At 44.8% G+C, this 18,690-nt stretch overlaps 1 protein-coding gene across 2 annotated transcripts in view; it reads left to right on the top strand.

The window, feature by feature from the left end:
* SLC6A8 (solute carrier family 6 member 8) overlaps positions 1-8,747 on the top strand; it is a 44,309-nt gene extending 35,562 nt beyond the window's left edge. For both annotated transcript variants that reach the window (XM_061614208.1, XM_061614209.1), the window contains 2 exons: positions 1,378-1,548; positions 3,044-8,747. In XM_061614208.1, coding sequence (XP_061470192.1) covers positions 1,378-1,548; positions 3,044-3,187 — 315 coding nt within the window. In that variant the 3' untranslated portion in view covers positions 3,188-8,747. The remainder of the gene's footprint in view (positions 1-1,377; positions 1,549-3,043) is intronic.
* The last annotated feature ends 9,943 nt before the right edge of the window (positions 8,748-18,690 follow it).

Raw genomic sequence — 18,690 nt, 5'->3', positions numbered from 1 at the left:
CCAAGCGACATAGGGCTTTGTACACCAAAACCAGAGCCTTGAACTTGGCCCGGTAGCAAATGGGCAGCTAGTGCAATTTTTTCAGCAGCGAGGTGACATGTTGGCGATACCCTGCCCCAGTGAACAGTCACACTGACGCATTTTGCACCAGCTGCAAAGGTATATGTCCCCTCAGAACCTGCTATGCTAATTTCTTGCCCTCTATTCCTGGCTGCAACTCCAGGTTCTTCCCCCTGCCCCCTCTCCCGGTGCCACCACTGATTAGGGTTGTCAGGTTCCAGAGCCTTGGGAGCTCAAGGGTGGTGCCTCATAGGCCAGAAAGTGAGGCCTGGTGGAATGAAGTGGAGCTTGCCGAAGGTGGGCGATGGGACCTGATGGATCCTGGGGCAGTGCTTGGCTGTGCCCAGGGAATCAGGGCTACAGCTTTACATGGGGATGGAGCTAATAGCAAAATCTCTCACCAAGGCAATCAAACATTTAGCTGTCCCCATCCCCCCTGATTCTGGCCTCTCGCCTTTAGATTTTATCCCTTTCATTGGAGACCCGGAGAAATAGGAGGTTGACATTTTGATGCTTTAGGTCTGAAGTCTGGCAACCCTTACTAGTGATGTAATGTCTCCTGGACATACACAGCCTCCATACAGATTCCTTACAGCTGTAATGTGGATAGATAGACCAGAGGTGAGCTCTAGTTTGCAGGAGCTGAGCAAATGCCCTGACTGAGCAGACTGTGACGTGGCAAGCAACTTCTGTAGAGATGCCCTTGAACCCGGCAGAAACCTGGGTTCAAATTCCAGCTCACTTGTTGGTTGGAATAGGAGTCTCCTGGCCCTTCCTTTATCTCTGCAAAATGTAAATAAGAGTAATAATCTGGCCCCTCCCTCCCCAAGTGGTAAACATGGGTCTGCACACCCAAGTGCCTAGGCATCCAAGGCAGCCAGCAGCCTTGACCACAAAGTAAGGACACCGTGAGGACTATTCAAGATGATCCCTAGAGAACCCCATATAGCATGGTTGCTGCCATCTTGGATGCCTGTGTAACTGTTTGGGTGTGTACACCCATGAGATCTATGACGGCAACACTTGTGTGAACTCCTTAGAGAACAACTTGAATGCTCCCTACAGAAAATGCCATTCATCAGAATATGGTCAAAATGCTAAAGAGGGATGTTCCCCCCAAGAGGGAGACATTATTTCCTTTGAAACTGAAGCACTTGAGCAATTCTGGTACACAAGGGTGTGAACTTGTGTATATGCATTGCACTAAAGTGTGGGGATTTGGAGTTAGAAAGCCTGTCTGCTCTAGGGATGGAAACTGGCAACAAGATTCCTGACAACCATTTTGCTCTTCTCAACCCACTCTTACCCCACTTCCAGGGCATCTTTCTTTTCAACGTTGCCTACTACAAGCCATTGATCTACAACAACACCTACATCTACCCCTGGTGGGGAGAAGCCATAGGCTGGGGCTTTGCACTATCCTCCATGCTGTGTGTCCCTCTCACTGCTCTCTACAAACTCATCCGTGCCAAGGGCACGCTGGGCGAGGTAAGGCTTCTTCCCAGATCCACACAATTGAAGAGTCTGAGATCCAGGACTCCCACATTTCAGGGGTGTGAGGCTGGAGGGTTAACTTGCCACACCATCCAGGGATAACTTTACACACTGCCTTCAGGATACCACAGCAGGAAGCAGACTTTGCATCTGCCCTGGTATAACCACCAACCGTACCAGCGCAAGGGTGTGCCAGGGAGCTGATGGCTGCCCAGCCCATCCAGATGGCAGACGTGTAGAAGCCGTACATGTTGCAGTTTGTGGTTGCTACTGCTGAACAGCAGCCATGAGTGGCACCGGAAGGGCCTGTGCACTTCCAGCTGCCCCTATTGAGCAGCGATAGAAGAGTCCCTGATTTGTTTGTGGTGCAAGTGCTACTCCACTTTTCCCGCAGAGAGATGCCTATAGCAGCTTGTCCAGGCCAACAGCAATTTCAGTTTGCTCTGGCTGCAGTGGCACAGCCTGCAGGGAGCACTCTTCTTTTTCCTTTGGTGTACTCCCTGGTTGGCCCCTCCCAAACAGTGGAGCCAAAGATAGACGGTTGCTGCTCATGTCGCCATCTTGCCTTCCTTAAAGTCCCCTGTCCACCCTGAGGTGCTGCTCAGCAGTTGTGGTTGTGTCATGCCTTGCTCCATGAGCTGCTTGCTGACCTGATACTGTCAGTGAGAACCCTCCAGACATGCACTTGTTCCATTTAGAGAATTGGAGGCACTTGGTCAGCACATGGAGTCCTCTTAATTCCATGCGCTGACCTTTCACCCAAGTCTAGTTGACTCATTTTCTTTTTTAAATGCTTCTGCCTTTCTTAGAATTTTAACACTGATGCATTAACAATTACGTGAAAATATAAGAGAAGTATAAGTTTGGGGAACACCTCATCACCACCAACTTGCTTATCTATGTAGCTATCTAGTTATCTAAGTATCTAGTCAAAGGCAGATTTGGACTATCTTTTGAGGCCACAGAGAGACAAACATAAAATTAAAGCAGAGAACATGCAGACTTAACAGAAAAGTAACAGTTTTGCTAGTGAATGACCCAAGTCAGAAAAACTCCTCAAAAAAAGAAAAATACTGAGGTATTCTACAGTGTTTATTGTTACCGTAGCTATTTGCTGTAAGAGCTCTGGCTTGAGTTGACTGAAAATGAATCTTCTCCCGCTGTTTGCTCTCTTGCTGATATGATATGAGATGTTTAGAAACATTCCAACTGCTCCAAAGTTAACAGAAAATGTAAGCACCCTAAGTCTATGGAAAGATGAGGTTGTTGATAGGAGGAGGGTGCTGAAGGGTTGATCATCATTTGATTGTGTGTGTGTCAGAGAGAGAGAGGTGTGAATGGCATGTAGTGTAGTGTGTTGCTGTGCGTATTGCCTTTGAGACTGTAAAGGACTATGTGAGAGTGAAGGAAGAATGGACTCTCCCTCTCCCTCTCTCTCTCTTGTTGAATTTATGCAGGTCTTCACTGTCTGTTTCTTTCTGCCCAACAGCGCTGGCACCACCTCACCCAGCCAATCTGGGGGTTGCACCATCTGGAATACAAGGTGCCTGAATCAGATGTTGGAGCTCTGACCACTTTGACACGTGTCTCAGATGGGGGCGCCAAGGCAGTCATCTTGGAGAGCGTCATGTGACCAGCACTCATCCACAGTACTCCCACAAGAAGAGGCACCATTTCTTAGTGTCACTCCACCCCCGGCTGCCATGGGGAGGAGGAGAGATACAATTCACCTGCCATGTGTTGAGTTGGGGGGCAGTGCTCCCTGCATGTTGGGGAAAAGGTATTGCTGGTTCTTTATCGACATCCCACCTTCTCTGACTCCTCCTCCCCTCCTCTCGGGCTAGGATGAAGCCCGACTGAGGGGAAGGGAGAGCAGGCCCCTCAGATTTCTGAGTGGAGGGTGGGAGTTCTAAAGGCCATAGGGGTGGTGGGAGGGAAGGGTGGGTTAAGAGAGCCTTAGATTTACATTTTTTAAAAGAAAAGTTATTTTTTAAAGAAAAATATTTTAAATTTCTATATATACATTATATCTATATATCTATCTATATTTAGCCAAACACATGGGAAGGAAAATTCCATTCAGTGGGTTAGAGTTTAGAGATCCAAAAATCCTGGAACTTTATCCCCAGCTGTCTGGAAATCTTAACAGGTTAGAGGCAGGATGCCTGGGTTCCATCTTCAGCTGGGTGAGGGAGCACTTAAAAGAAGCAGGAAGGGGTTAAAAAGGGTGCTGGGAACCAGGACACCTGTGTGCTGTCCTCAGTGGTGAACAGTAGTCATGTCCAGCAGCTTGCAGTGAGAAGTTGGGACTCTGTTCACCCCTCTTCTGTTGAGGTGGCAAATGTACTTCCCCACCCGTAACAGCATTCTGATCAGAGGGCTGTCAAGCAGCCCATGGAATAGCCCTGCTGTCCCACACTATGGTTGGGCAGCTAGTCTTAACAGCTGCCCTCCTTAGCCCCATTTAATCTACCAATCATAGTGTTACTGGAAACCACCCCTTCCCTCCACTGACAGATTTTGGAAGCTGCTCCAAAATATGCCTCTGGCTGAAATTTACCATGTGGGAAGGAATGATGTTATATCTCCAATTCTTCCCATGTGTCAAGCCTAGAGATGTGAAGGCCTGGGGGGGGGAGGAGAGGGATGGGAAGAAATGTGTGGTCTTCCTTGGGTTTTTTTCTGAAGCTTTTTTTGTGGGGGGGGGTTCCTGAAAAATTGAGAAAAAAATAGGGAAAGACTTTCTCCACTTGAATACATTTTTTCCTCTTGGGCCTTCAATTCTAGTCAAGCCCAGCTATGCAGAACCACTCTCAGATTTACCAGCATCTTATTCAAAAGAAAATTCTATTATAATCTGTCCCACAGTGGCATTAAGTCATGGGAACGCTTTGCAGGACGAAACTGCTTAATAGTATTATGAAATCACCAAATGGGTTTCCTCAAACCCGACTGTCCTCCCCTCCAAATAACAAACACAGTTTTCTAAATTTCTTACATTCCACAGGCCCCTAACATCTTCCGAGACTGCCTAGTATCACCACCACCAATTAATGCACCCCGTTATTAAGACAAGACAGACTGATCAAGAGAAAACAAACAAACAATGGCCTCTAAACCCCTTCACATCTTACATTTCTGGGGCATACACCTAAAAATGTAAAGTGTGAATGTGGCAGACAGGCTTGTGTATCATATAGGTACATTGGTCAGGGTGCTGGGTTTGGCTGTGTACACTTAGTGCCAGCAACAGGTTTGCCGATGTGTCAGTCATGAAATGACCCGCCATGGGAGGGGGAAGAATCCCCTTTTGAGGATCATATGGGGTCATAATATGTCACACTAAATATTGGCAGTCCATGTGTATGGGTGTGCTGTTCATCCACATAGCATATGCTGACTGGGGGAAGGGAAGGTTCTGAAGGAGCAACCTTCCTCAGCTTGACCTCCATCCCTTGTGTTTTCTGTTCTGACCACCAGTACTACACAAGGAGCATAAGCAACAGCTGTTCCAATGTATCTGAAAGGAGTGCATTTTACACATAGGGTGCAGGAGGGGGGAAGAGTTGTGGAATGGCAAAGTGCAATTGGGCTGCCTCATGAATCTGTGACATTCATGGCTCGCAACCCTGTTTGTGGAATGGTTTGTGGGAATTATCTTCTGGATTTGCAGGGGTGGGGTGGGATAATGTGAAATTCTCCCGTAGCAGAGCTAAATAGGGAACCCAGGTGTGTCCGTAGCCACGATTATACCCCAAACCCCTTAACCTGCCTGACAGGATCTTGCCAGTTTCCTGTCTTTGCATCAAGTAGATCATATCCCTCTATGCTTAGCTGCCCCAAAAAACCTTTGTTAATGCTTTTAATTTGCACATTTTCTAAGAAAGAAAGAGGCCGTGTGTGTGTGTGTGCGTATTCACACACCTATATATATATATATATATATCAAACGTAACTAACTGTGTGAAAAGCTTCCCACTTGTATATTTTAAAGGAAGCACTTATACAGGACAGAGAAATACCTAATTTTCTTAATATTTCTGCAGGTTGTAAAAAAAGTGTGAGAGAGAAATCACAGAATTTTATTTTGTGGCAAAATTATAAATATCATGTCTATATTTGTTTTGTAAATATATATATAATGAGATTAAATTACATAACAAGCCAACCTCATGCTACAGGGGATTGGGGTGTTTGAAAAAATATAGGGGTCAGTGGGGTGTGGGGTAGGAACCGCAGGGAGAGGCAAGTAGCAGGGACGGAGGGAAAGTGGGCAGGACTGGGAGGGAGGGTTACACTGTGTCCGCACTGGCCGAGATTTGTGTGATTTGTCCCATTCACTGCTGTGCGCATCTTTGCTTTGTCTACATCTAATGTTATATTGTAGGGTAATGTGCTTTTAATGTGTTAACTGATACTTCACAGAATAGGTATTACATCCAGCATGACAAAATTCCTGCACAGGAAGCTAAACAGACCCTCCATGGTCAGATGCTGTATATCTCTGAATAACAGATGCTGAGGAACCAAACAGAGGAAGGCCATTGCCTTCACACTCAGCTCATGACCATCTCAAGCACCATCTTGCCTGGCTTCTTTTAGAAACAGAATGTGGGCAGAAGTGGAGCCAAGGTCTGATCCAGGAGGGCTCTACTTGTTACTTATACTTACTTTCAGGCAGGAAATAACATGTGATATGCCGGTAGGTTGCATTTGATAAATTAACACCAGCAAATGTATTTTGGGCAAATACTTTGGAACACCTATTCTGGCCTTCCTCAAACGGGTTGTTTAAACTCCAGCTGATTATGGAATTCTTAGTTGATTACAGACATGCCTTTTAACCGATTCATTATAAATATATTTGCATATTACCAAAATCTCAATATAGGTGCCTTTTTGAAATGTGTGCAGGTATAAAAGCTGTGACTCACTGTTGGAATGAAAGGTTATCTTTTAATGTTTTTTCCTCTATAATTTCCTATTGGAGCAGAGCATCATAGCCAAAATAGCCTCAAAAGACATTTACACTGTATTTTCAGCCCCAGCAATTAAACTCTGCCCTCAGCACCTAAAATTAAACCTTGCAGCCCTGTTTCTTATGCCCATGGCTGCCCAAGTTCACAACCTTCACTAACAGAGATCTCCTTTCAACATTTTGCACACACTTGCCTGTTTATATCCTTACAAGGTCATCTTGTCAGTATTTTAAAAGATTTTTGCATGCATACCCAACCCCACACTACAGTTTAAGTAACATATATGTAGGGTACAGTCTACTTTTTAAAAAAAATTATCCCACTCTCCAAGTGGAAACAGCAGCTTCTTCTCTCCCCCTCTCATCCCCCAGTAATTATTGGAAGAGAAATCCTTCATGCATTGCTAACTGGAGCTTTGAGAGCACCACTCTGTGGGAACAATAGGGAATATTGCATTAAGAAGCAAAGTATTAATTAACAAAGGTACTTAGCAGTGGACACAGCCTTGGAGGTGGAATCAGGTTTTGGTGGAGAACAGGTTGGATCTCGGAGTCATTTTGGCACTTGTGGGGAATACTTTGGATTTCTCCACCAGGATGCAAAATTGACCCACCAATGTGTTTGTTAGTTCTTCCAGAAGCATCTGTTGCATGCTCCGTAGTCTAGCTCTGCTCCTTCTGCAGTTGTTAAACATCTTGCCATAGATTGCTGTGGGTGTTACCCTAACACTTGCTGTAACTCTCTATAGAGCCTTGCCCTTTCTGAGTCATTTTTTGCGACTAATGACAAGGTTTCTAGCATAGGGCATTGAAGAAGATGGCTGGCAATTAATAGCAGGGAGCACGCATTCTTAATCCATTTGGCCTAACTGAACAGTGCCCATGAATTACTATAGCTCCATGCTGTAGTCCATCTTTCTTGATCCCCCTCCAGCCCGTTCACATTGCACTTTTTGGTAAGGGGAAAAGGGATAGCCTCTTTTCCTTGATGGATGAGCAATCAAATTGTGAGTTTGTACAGCAAGTGACTATTTAGTAGGGGGTTTTTTTTGTTAGGGCTGAGTTTTTCATCTGGCCTGGAAAACACATCCTTTTTTTGCCAAAGACACACCTTTGTAACGGCTCTTGTTCTTCCTCGTCTCTCTTCCCCATTGCTGCTTCATTATGTAACTCTGCCTCTCCTGTTTGCCTCCTGACACAGCCCCTGCACCACCCCACACCTGCAAGCAGCAATTAACCCTTTGATAAAGCAGACGGAAGTCCTAGGATTTCTGATGGAAGAGCTGAAATCTGGCCACGCTTTGCTTCATTTTTCAAAGGCCATAAGCCAGTGGCATAGATTGCCAAAACCAGGCCATCATTTCCTGTTTCTCCCAGATCAAAACAAACCACCTTCCCCAAGAGATAAGTGTAACTGCCTTACTCACATAAAGGATCAGAGAGGAATTTGCTGGCCTACGCCAATAATCTCAATAGCCTATTGTTGTCCCTTTTGAACAGAAGACTGCAACCCACCCTCCTGCCATCCTGAACTATTGCACAGGATTTTTTTTTTTACACCCCTTCATGTTTTTCTTACTAACTTGCAAGCCAGAGCAAAGACAATAAATAGGGCCAAGAACTCAGCCAGTATTTCAACTCTTCAATGGCTGGGGAATGACAACATAGTTTAGGCGCAGAAGACATTTTGCTAACAGTGGTTAGTTCTGGATGTAAATTAACAGCTGCGATATGTAAAAACAGAATCATAACCAGTTCCACCATCTCCTGTTTCCATACGAATTATGGAAGTTATCTTCCTTGCAACTGGGCCCAAACCTAGGGATTTTCCAAACACCTGCTGCTGCCATTAAGATGGTCCCAGATCTGTGAATGTGCCAAGTGTCTGCCCTCCACCCTCCTGCAAAATGAGGGACAAGTGGCTGTTAGAAGTCTCATCTGCTCAGGGCCAGGTTTCAGCGGGAGAGCACTTCCATCTTGCCCCACACTCACACCTGCATCACCAGCGCAGTGGGAGAACCAAAATGCAGTCTTCCCGTGTTTCAGCTTTAAGTCCACCCGTGTTGTCGCAATGCCAGTATTGTCTCAAACCTTTTACTTCGCTACTCACCCCTCAAGTCCTGCCCAATGCAGGTCATATACTGACTGTGTGGTTTTTGTGTGTGTGCAAACTTTATCATGAAACATAGCAATAAAAGGAGCCACCCTGATCTTCCAGCTGAATGTGCCTTTGTTTATTGTGGGTAGCTAGGGGGAGGGGGGAATTATGTTCATACCTAACCAGATGCTTTGTGGATTACAAGCAGAATTTTTGCAGGCATGCATACACACACACCAAACCGTACCAAATTCTGTATACAGGAAACTCAGTAAAAGACTCTTAAAAATGGAGGCTGTTGGTGTATGTAACCTGAGGTTTCATTTTCATTTCTTTAAATCAAAGGTTTGGAGGAAGAGCAGCAAAGTGACAGGGAAGGTGCAAGGGACGGATGGCGGATGATGTCCAGTGCAGGGAACATGGTTGGAAAGCTTAAGGAAGATGGGGCCAGGAAGTAGGGTTACCGAGTCTCAAACTTTGACCCCCATATTTCTGCTATTGAATAGATTTACACCCTATCTTTCCTCCAAGGAGCTCAAGACATATACATGGCTCTTCACCACCACCCCTTGGTTGCTGTTTTTTAATCTTCACAACAAGCCTATGAGCTAGGCTAGGCTAGGCTGAGAGAGTGACTGGACTAAGCTTCACTCAGCTTCATGGCCAAGGAGATTTGAACCCTTAGTCTGGTGCTTGAACTACCGTACTATACTCTGAAGTAAGGGGCCAGAGAAGACTTCTGTCCTTTTGAAAATTTAAACCCACCCCACTTTCCCCGCCTGTTCTAGTATCTTTCTGTAGTGGGGAGTGCTGAAAAGCAATGACCAGCAGAGGTAAAAGTAGTCCATACTCTGAAACATATACAGGATGGGGGGGGGAGGAATCCTACAATAAAGGCCAGTTAGGAGAGACAAGTGTGAATAGCAAAAAGCTGCCAGGCTTCACATTTTAATGTAAGGCCCAAGTCTCAGAAACCCTATTAGGAACGGTCCAGAAGTACCACACAATGGAAATGCAAATAATAAAATAGAGCATATCCAGAACATCTTTACCTTTACTATGAGGTTACAACTAGCCCACCTCTCTTACATGTGGGATTAAGAGCAATGGCTGCCAGGTAGGCTCAGATGCCAGAACCTTTCACTTTACAAATTCATTGGGGTTCCTGGCATCTTTTCAAACATTTTTTGCCATAGCCATGAGGACTAAAGTAAAGGTAAAGGTGTCCCTGCACTTGTAGTGCGAGTCATTTCCGACTCTTAGGGTGACGTCTTGCGACGTTTACTAGGCAGACCATATATATGGGGTGGGATTGCCAGTTCCTTCCCCAGCCTCTCTTTACCCCGCAGCATATGTCGGGTACTCATTTTAGCTGGATGGAAGGCTGAGTGGACCTCAACCCCTTTTACCGGAGATTCAACTTCCTCCTTCCGTTGGAATCGAACTCTGGCTGTGAGCAGAGCTTTCAGCTGCGTTACCGCCACTTACCACTAGCAACTTCCCAACCTCAGCAATAAATGCTGTCATTTCCTTGAAAGAACATGGTGAATACAAGAGCATTCAGGATGAGACAAACCGCAAATTCACAAGGAACTAGTGCAGAAGCCCCAGTGACATTAAAAGGTGGTTATGGAGAGGGCAAGGGCAAGAGAAATTCCCAGTGAATTGTACCCCTCTCTTCTGGAGGGAAGAGAGCTAGGAGAAAGAAAGGGGGAAATGAATTACCACCACCATTTGTGCAAGACTAAAAGAGGTGTTTTTATTCCACATTATATTGGACAGTAACTCTTCAGGGGGCAAAAATCAACTGGGTCATACACATGTCAAAAAACTTGGCCAAAGCAGCGTGGAGTCTAGCAAGGGCAGAGCCAAGTGATAATTGTTCAGTGATGTTGTCAATGGCATAGAACCACCAGCCTGTTGAGCCACACCTCTGAAGCTTTACTATTTTTTAAGAAAAGGCACCGATACCACTTACTTACCCAAACACCAATTTCATAGTTAAGGCCTCTTTAGCCTCAAAACTGACTACCTCACCTCTTTGTCCTACCACCTCCAGTGCTGGAATCTTAAAATCAAAGAGCAAATTTGAGAAGGTTTCTTCTGTTGCTCAGTGAAGCCAGGAAGTGTATGTGAGAGAGAAGAGGGTAGCTTCCAGCTTGGGAGGAGATCATACTCTGGCAGCCGAAGGTCTGTCACAGCTGCTGCTTCTCCACTGCAAAGATTGGCAGCTGAAATTGACACAACTGCAGCCGGTCCAAGAGAGACAGACCCAAAGGAACAGAAGGCTCCCAAAGAGCAACTAGAAGCCCAAAGTTCAGCTATTCAAGCTGCCTAACCCACACTGAGGCCTATGATTGCCATTCTTCCCCTCCCATCTTTTTGGCATGATTTCCTTGGCTTTAATATCTGCATGCCAGGCAGATGTTCAATAGGTAAAGCTATCCGCACTTGTTGCACTTTTGCCTGCCAATGCACTGTGCTGGGATTGGGGTTGGGTAGAAGAGCCACATGGAATGGCAATCTGATAAAGATCAGAAGAATGTGGCAATGGGAAAGCAACATAAGGAAGTAAAATAAGAGGTTAGTACATAGACCGTCACTGAAATGGTTTCAAAACTTAATTTCAACTCGTCAGTACAAGTAGGACCTGAAACAGTTCTGTGGTGTATCCTCATCCACCTGGAATGCTCCTGTTCATGGTTCCCACCAGCCAGGAATGCCCCATCCAAACCTTAAAGGGCTCAAGTCTGCCAATTCTCTTCTCATCACCATTTTGTTTTTCTTTTCCAATTGATACTCAACATTGTGTAACTTTTACAGGCAACAGAGCATGTTCAGCCATTGAATGTTTAAAATTATTATGTGTTTCTGCTCCCTTTCAGGTTGTCCGTACCCTGGAATTCACCAAAACACACTGACACCCCATTACTTGATTCTCAGAGGGCCTGTTTTGGCTCCAGTCATGTCAGCCCCCAACTGCCGTTAGAAGGATTGATGCTGGTGACTGGTTGGTGTGTGTGTGGCATCATATGGGCAAGTTAACATGCCTCAATGTTATGAAGGCACCTATAGCCACATAGGGACCAAAACTGTATTACTCTGAACGCTGCAATCTTCTGCAGAAACAAAATATGCATATTTCCAAGTATAATCTTTGTTAACTTAGGGATGTATTTTAAAAGAAAGTATCCTTGGGGCTTTTCCAGATGACCCGTCTATTGAGCATTCATCCTGATTTGCTTGCACAAAGCTTATACAGCAGTTAGCTTATATCTAGTCTTTTACCAAGCATTCTGATTTGTTTGTGTGATGGTAATATATCATTCTGCTAATTGTTTATTCCACACTTTTCAGAGCACTTCCCCATCCTAACTGCAACACATCGGTGGGGTTTTGTTTTTGTTTTTTAAGTAGAGTTATGTGCTAGGGGTGCAGAATGCTTTAATCCACTTTAATTACACAAACCTGAAGTTCTAGCATGCACTTGAATGCCTCCTGCAGGAGTCAAGACAGTGCTGGAAAAAGGGCTTGGAATGCCCTGGGCATTAGCAAGACCTAAGCATGGTGATCTGTAATTGGTGAGGGGGGCTTCCCACCCCAGTCTAGGGATGGGGAAACTGCAGTCATCTAGACATTGTTGGACTCCAACTCACATCATCCTTGATCACACTGTCTGGGGCAAGCCCTGCTTGCTACTCTCCCAACCCAGTTCTTACCCTCTGTAAGAGGTGGGAACAGGGAAGTGTTCTCTCACTTTGTGCTGAGCTCAAAGTTGAAATAGTTGCATAGTTCTATAGGCCTCCAGGGCTCTGGCTTTGGCTCAACTTGATCATCCTCTAGCATAAGGCATATAAATCAAGGGTTGGCAGAATGTAAGTGCCTCCTCATGCTTCTCCCTGTATCCATAAACAAGGGAAGGGTAGGGCCAGTTTTCTTTCTTGTTCCAAAGTTACTAGCCTTCACAGTTACAAAATCAGGTATTTCACAACTGTAAATATCCCACATTTAAAGCTTGTAATGTATACTCCGGGTAGCACAGACTACCTCCTTGTCTTAAGGCTGAGATTCTTAGGCCTGGAAAAGTCTCCACTAACTACCACTTCCCACACAGAAAAACCTCACAAAGCGCATGTTGATTGTGACGTGGGTGTTTGTCTTGCCAAGTGTAAATACAGTTAAGAATCTGTGGCCAACTGAAGCCTTCTGTTGAACTACTTATGCCACAATGAAAAGAGTAAAACACCACAACCTCATCAAAGCCATCTTCTTAGCACCATTTAATCTGTTTGACAAAACGGTATTGATCACCAAAGCCAACACGATGCCACCAGTGCAGGCCCCCGAACAGGTATATTTACAGAAGTATAATGTTTTTATGTTCTGTTTTGGATTGAATTTTATCTGCACTATCACATTACGTTCCTGGAAAGACAATGCTGCACATTCACTCCACAGACACTGACCTCTGCAAGATGGAAACCAAGCAAGCCGACATTTTGGTATCCCTGTCCCCATCTCCAGATGTTTCTTCCGTTCACATGTTTGTAGGGTAACTTGAAACCAGGATGTATCATTACTTTAATGGAGGTATGATGAACCTGTAGTCCAGATGAGGCCTGCCAGCCCAGTTTGCCCCCATACCACAGCACTGGGAACAGGAGACGTTTTAAAACTTATCTCAGACCAGAGCTCCCATGGGATGATTTGATTTCTCCATCCCTGGGCTGTGTGGAGAGGTTTAACTTAATGATTAATGCATCCAGGTGGGAACTACCTGTGCCTTATGAGTTTCAATCACCATCTTTGGCCAACATGAGATTATAGCAAATGGAACCACCAGCCAACATATTGGGCTCCCTGAAGTAGGACAGCAAATGTCACACAAGGCAAAATGAATAGCACCCAAGTTATTTTGGCACACGAGTCAGAAAACTGCACAAGCACCAAACTGAGCAACATTTGCTGCTCTTTCATGAGATCCAAACATCTGCCTGAGCCTCACTCTTCCTAACAGTAGGACGAGCCTTGCATGGTGAATACTCAGCACAGCCCTGAATTTCATATTTGCTTCAAAACTAGCTTTCTGTATCTGACTGCTGTTTTCCCTTGACCCAGTTTTTAATTCACTAATTTGCCTCATCTGTCGTTACTTCCATTTAATCCAACTGGCTAGGGCAACGCATCTAATTGTTAAAAACACAGTTAATATTTCTCTAAATTAAAAAAGCCATAAAATTCTTTAGCTTTTTGTTGGAGAAAGAACATTATATTAATATGCACATATAGGGAACAAGAACACAACAGTTCATGAAATTTTTGGAGAGATAAAATGTGAGATTTTCCTCTACAAGAATTTAGCAGGACCAGGAAAGTTTATTGCAATAGGCCTAGGACCGACAAAAAACAGTATTTATCCATACTGTGCATAACTGACATATGAAACCACACAACGTGGCGATAGGCACCAGCCCAGATTTCCTAAAAGGAAAATAGTTTTAGACAAATTCATAAAGGATAGGTTGCCAGCCGTTATTTAATAGAGATAGTTAAACGGAGGCTCTCTCACTGGCTACAGGTGAACTCAGTGGAGTTGTTTTATCCAGCCCTGCAATTCCTATCTTCTTACTTTAATGTTTCCTGAGGAGAGACTGTGCCAAAAGAATCCGGGTAGAGACCTGTTTGTGAGTCTTACTTAAACCAAGCGTCTATCACCTCCTGGACTTTTCACAGCCTGAGTGGTTCATAGGGTGAACTAGACATTTCTGGTTATTGGGGGAGGGAACAAGCACTGCTTGAAATTCAGAAAATTTAGAAATTCCAAGTTAGCGCCCCATTTAACCTGAGGGACCAGCTACTACTGCTGCCACCGCCACCTTATTTTCAAAACTTAAAAGGAGCCACAGCTAAGGCCTTCTGCACACCCCATTTCCCTGATCCCAATATTCCTCCAGCTTCTATTAGCCTTTTTGGAGAAGGTGGCAAATACATTAAAGGGACTTGTCTTTTCCTTCAACTAAAGTTAACAGAAGCATGTAGGGCGCACAGAACAGCACATGGAAAAGGGTGCTGGCTTTTTAAAAAACAAACAAACACACCCTTCTCTCTCTAATTTCACATTTCCTGCAACTATTCTACACTTTGATGAAAGAGACATTGGGAGGCTCAAATCATGGATCCACCCTGTGGCAACTACCTTGGGCTGAGAGAGAGGCCATTTGCACTTAAGTTCAATGCAGAAGGACTACGAATCCCAGGCATCTCTTTTCTGCCCCTCCTTTCTTCAGCCTCGTCAATGGTTTTTCAGGGAAACAGTCTTTCCCCATAGAGATAGGAAATACTAGAGTGACAATCAAGTATTTTATTTAATACATTTATATCCCACCCTTCTTCCATCATGGAATGCAAAGTGGCCTGCATGAGGGGTTGAGGTGGCCATCCATCTGGACACTGACCAGGACCAGGCGAGTTTAGCATCATCTGCTGTCAAGCCATGCCCTAGGACTGGGACTAGCTAGAAAGGGAACTTGCCAGCTCCTTTTGATGCTGTCTTCTCTTCCCTAGTCTGTTCTTCTTCAAGGTGTAATATATATATGTATATATATATATGTATATATTTAAGTGAAGAAATCCAGGATTGTAACATAGTAATGGTCAAGCAGCAGGGCATCTGCCCAGAAACAAAAGGTAATAGCACAATTTGTAGTTTTTAGCCATCTGAAAGATCGGCTTGCCAACGCCAAAATAATTTCCCCCTGCAGCTGTAGCTGAAAGGGGCTTACAACATCCCTGCAATACAGCCCACTTAATATTTCAGGCTAGAGTTGGGGCCAAGGCTGGTTTGGATTTCCAACCAAAAGCCTTCAGCCTGCAACAAAGGCCAGTTCTGCTTAAAATGTCACCGTTCAATACTAATTCCAGTGCTCAGTTCATGCTAAAGCTTGTGCTCCATTGACTTACATGCAACTGTGTTGTACTTTTAAAAGTTTAAGCAAACTTTTTTTAAAATCCTATTTTTCACACAAAAGGCCCATTAGAAACAGCATGAAATCCCATCGTTACTGTCCATTCTTATGTAAAATAAAGTCTAGGATTTCTCAGTTCTTTTCTACAGATGCCCAACACTTTAGCCCAGAGATAACTGGATAGTCATGGGGATGGCATTTCAAGTCACCTCAGCAGCTAAACACTGTGCTCAATCACCTCTCCTGAGATTCCAATAAGCATTGCCAACAAAATTTCAAGCATATTTTTCATCATAAGGGCAATGTTGTATAGTGTTTATAAGGACAGAATATGGAGAAACTGATTGGTGTGAGACAGTGGTGTATTTTATCACCCTATTTGTTTAATCTATATGCAGAACGTATCATACGGAAAACGGGATTGGATCAAGATGAAGGAGGTGTGAAAACTGGAGGAAGAAATATCAATAATTTAAGATATGCAGATGATACCATACTACTAGCAGAATCCAGAAATGGTTTAAAATGAATGCTGATGACAGTTAAAGAGAAAAGCACAAAAGGACTACAGCTGAACGTCAAAAAGACTAAAGTAATGACAACAGAAGATTTATGCAACTTCAACATTGACAAGGACATGGAATTTGTCAAGGATTATCAATACCTTGGCACAGTCATTAACCAAAATGGAGACAATAGTCAAGAAATCAGAAGAAGGCTAGGACTGGGGAGGACAGCTATGAGAGAACTAGAAAAGGTCCTCAAATGCAAAGATGTATCACTGAACACCAAAGTCAGGATCATTCAGAACATGGTATTCCCGATCTCTATGTACGGATGTGAAGGTTGGACAGTGAAAAAAGCAGGTAAGAAAAAAATTAACTCATTTGAAATGTGGTGTTGGAGGAGAGCTTTGCAGATACCACGGACTGCGAAAAAAACAGATAATTGGGCGTTAGAACAAATTAAACCTATCACTGGAAGCTAAAATGATGAAGCTGAGGTTATCATACTTTGGACACATAATGAGAAGACATGATTCACTAGAAAATACAATAATGCTGGGAAAAACAGGAGGGAGTAGAAAAAGAAGACCAAACAAGAGATGGGTTGATTCCATAAAGCCACAGATCTGAACTTACAAGACCTGAACAGGGTGGTTTATCACAGATGCTATTGGAGGCCGCTGATTCATAGGGTCGCCATAAGTCACAATAGACTTGAAGGCATATAACAACAACAACGTATAGTGTTTAGATTGTCAGACTAAGACCTTGGAGAGCAGGTTTTAAATCCCCCACTCAGCCATGAAGCTCACTGGGTGATCCTTGGGTCACTCCTAGTCTCTCCAGCTACCCTACCCCACAAGGTTGTTGCGAGGATAAAATCGGGAGGGGGAGAACCACACATGCTGCCATCTTGAGCAACTTGGAGGAAAGGTGGGATATAAATGTACAAATAAATAAATAAGGGTGCCTTCCAGATGTTGTTGGGCCTCTACCTCCCATCAGCCCCAACCAGCACTGCTCATGGTCAAGAACGGTAGGAGTTATAGCACAACAACATATGGAAGAAGCCGGGCTGGCTACCTCTGAGCTTAGAGAAAGGAGGGGAAGATGCTCAGGAAGCCTAATCCTGTGCCTATGACAGTGGCCCTCATTCCTGGTTCTATCAGGAATAGCGAGAGAAACACACACAGCAGCCAGCAGGCAGATGAGGCCTAAGTGAGACAGGCAATGAGACACAGGGTGAATATTTGTGCATCATGAGGAACACACTATATAAAATAAAAATGGTATGTGCATTCTTACCATGGGCTGCTATCAATAGGAACAGCACACCATAAAGCCTCAAGCCTGCTTGAATTCCTGGCTTCTAAAGGCCTCAGGAGCTGCCAGCACTGAAAAATGTGGAACCACTAACACAGGATGGGATAAAAACCTGCACCCTTTGTGCACGTCATCCCCCATGCCAGGCACAAGCTGTTCCAAAAGGCAGGCAGGCAGGCAGGCAGGCAGGCAGGCAGGCAGGCAGGCAGGCAGGCAGGCAGGCAACTGCTCCATCTTGCAACCAGCACAACGAGCCAAGATTTAAGCACTGGAAGTCAAAAGGTAGCCCAGGAGGTTGGACATCTGGGAGCTTAGGGGGAAGGTGTTGTTCCACCGCACTCCCATTTCTAGGAAAAGGGACCAGGGGAGAAGGGGAAACTGAGCCAGCTGGAACAGAGAGACTCAAGGTTTCCTTTCTGCCTGCGATTGTCATCATGTGCTGGGCAGCAAAACACATTTAGCCCCCTCTGAGGGGCAGCCATCAAAGAACTGGGGAGAACAGTTGAACGAGAAGTGGAAGAGGCAAAACAGAGGAATGGCTTTCTGGGGCTGAATGTGAGAGACGAGCAGAGCCAAGCTAAGTTTAGGGGAGTCTGGAAGCCAGGACTCAAAACCAGCATTTTTGGGATGGGGAAGAAAGAAGGGGAGGTTGATTTTTAAAAAAGTTACGTCCACCCCCCACTGTCCACAAAACTGTGTTCTTTAAAAACATGCACATTTTCACAGAGAGAGGAAAAACACATCCTGCAGTTAAACAAGCAGGGGACGCCTCCCTCTTCCCAAGGCTCCGGGCCAGAATCACCCTCAACAGGGAAAGAACAGTCCTGTGATTGAAGACGCTCAACCACCCTGCCAGACAGCCTGCCCAAAGAGCATTTTAAAGGTTTGTTACTCCTGGCCTCGGCCCGGCTTTCACCATGATAAATCACCTGGCAGGGCCTGGGAAAAACAGATCCACCAGTGCTCAAACACCGATCCAAGATTGGGGGGGGGGGGCGCGGAGGGAGAGAAAGAGTAAAAACTTTCCACTTCTGCTGTATCTTTTGTTAGACTGAGCAGCAATCTGCAGCGCTGTCCACACAGCCATTGGGCTGTTTCTCTTTCTTGCAAAAATAAATTTAATGCTCTAGGCAATCCTGGTTTCTCAGGAGGAGGGTGTGATAGGGCAGTTTCTTGGGCAATTGTTATTAGAAAAGCAGGGGCAAGAACAGGAGCAAGGGACACAAATCTCACAACAGCAGTGATCAAAAGGAGAATCGCATCTGA

Source organism: Rhineura floridana, chromosome 3 (genome assembly GCF_030035675.1).
Source record: "Rhineura floridana isolate rRhiFlo1 chromosome 3, rRhiFlo1.hap2, whole genome shotgun sequence".
Lineage (NCBI taxonomy): Eukaryota > Metazoa > Chordata > Lepidosauria > Squamata > Rhineuridae > Rhineura > Rhineura floridana.
This window is presented reverse-complemented; position numbering and strand designations above follow the sequence as displayed.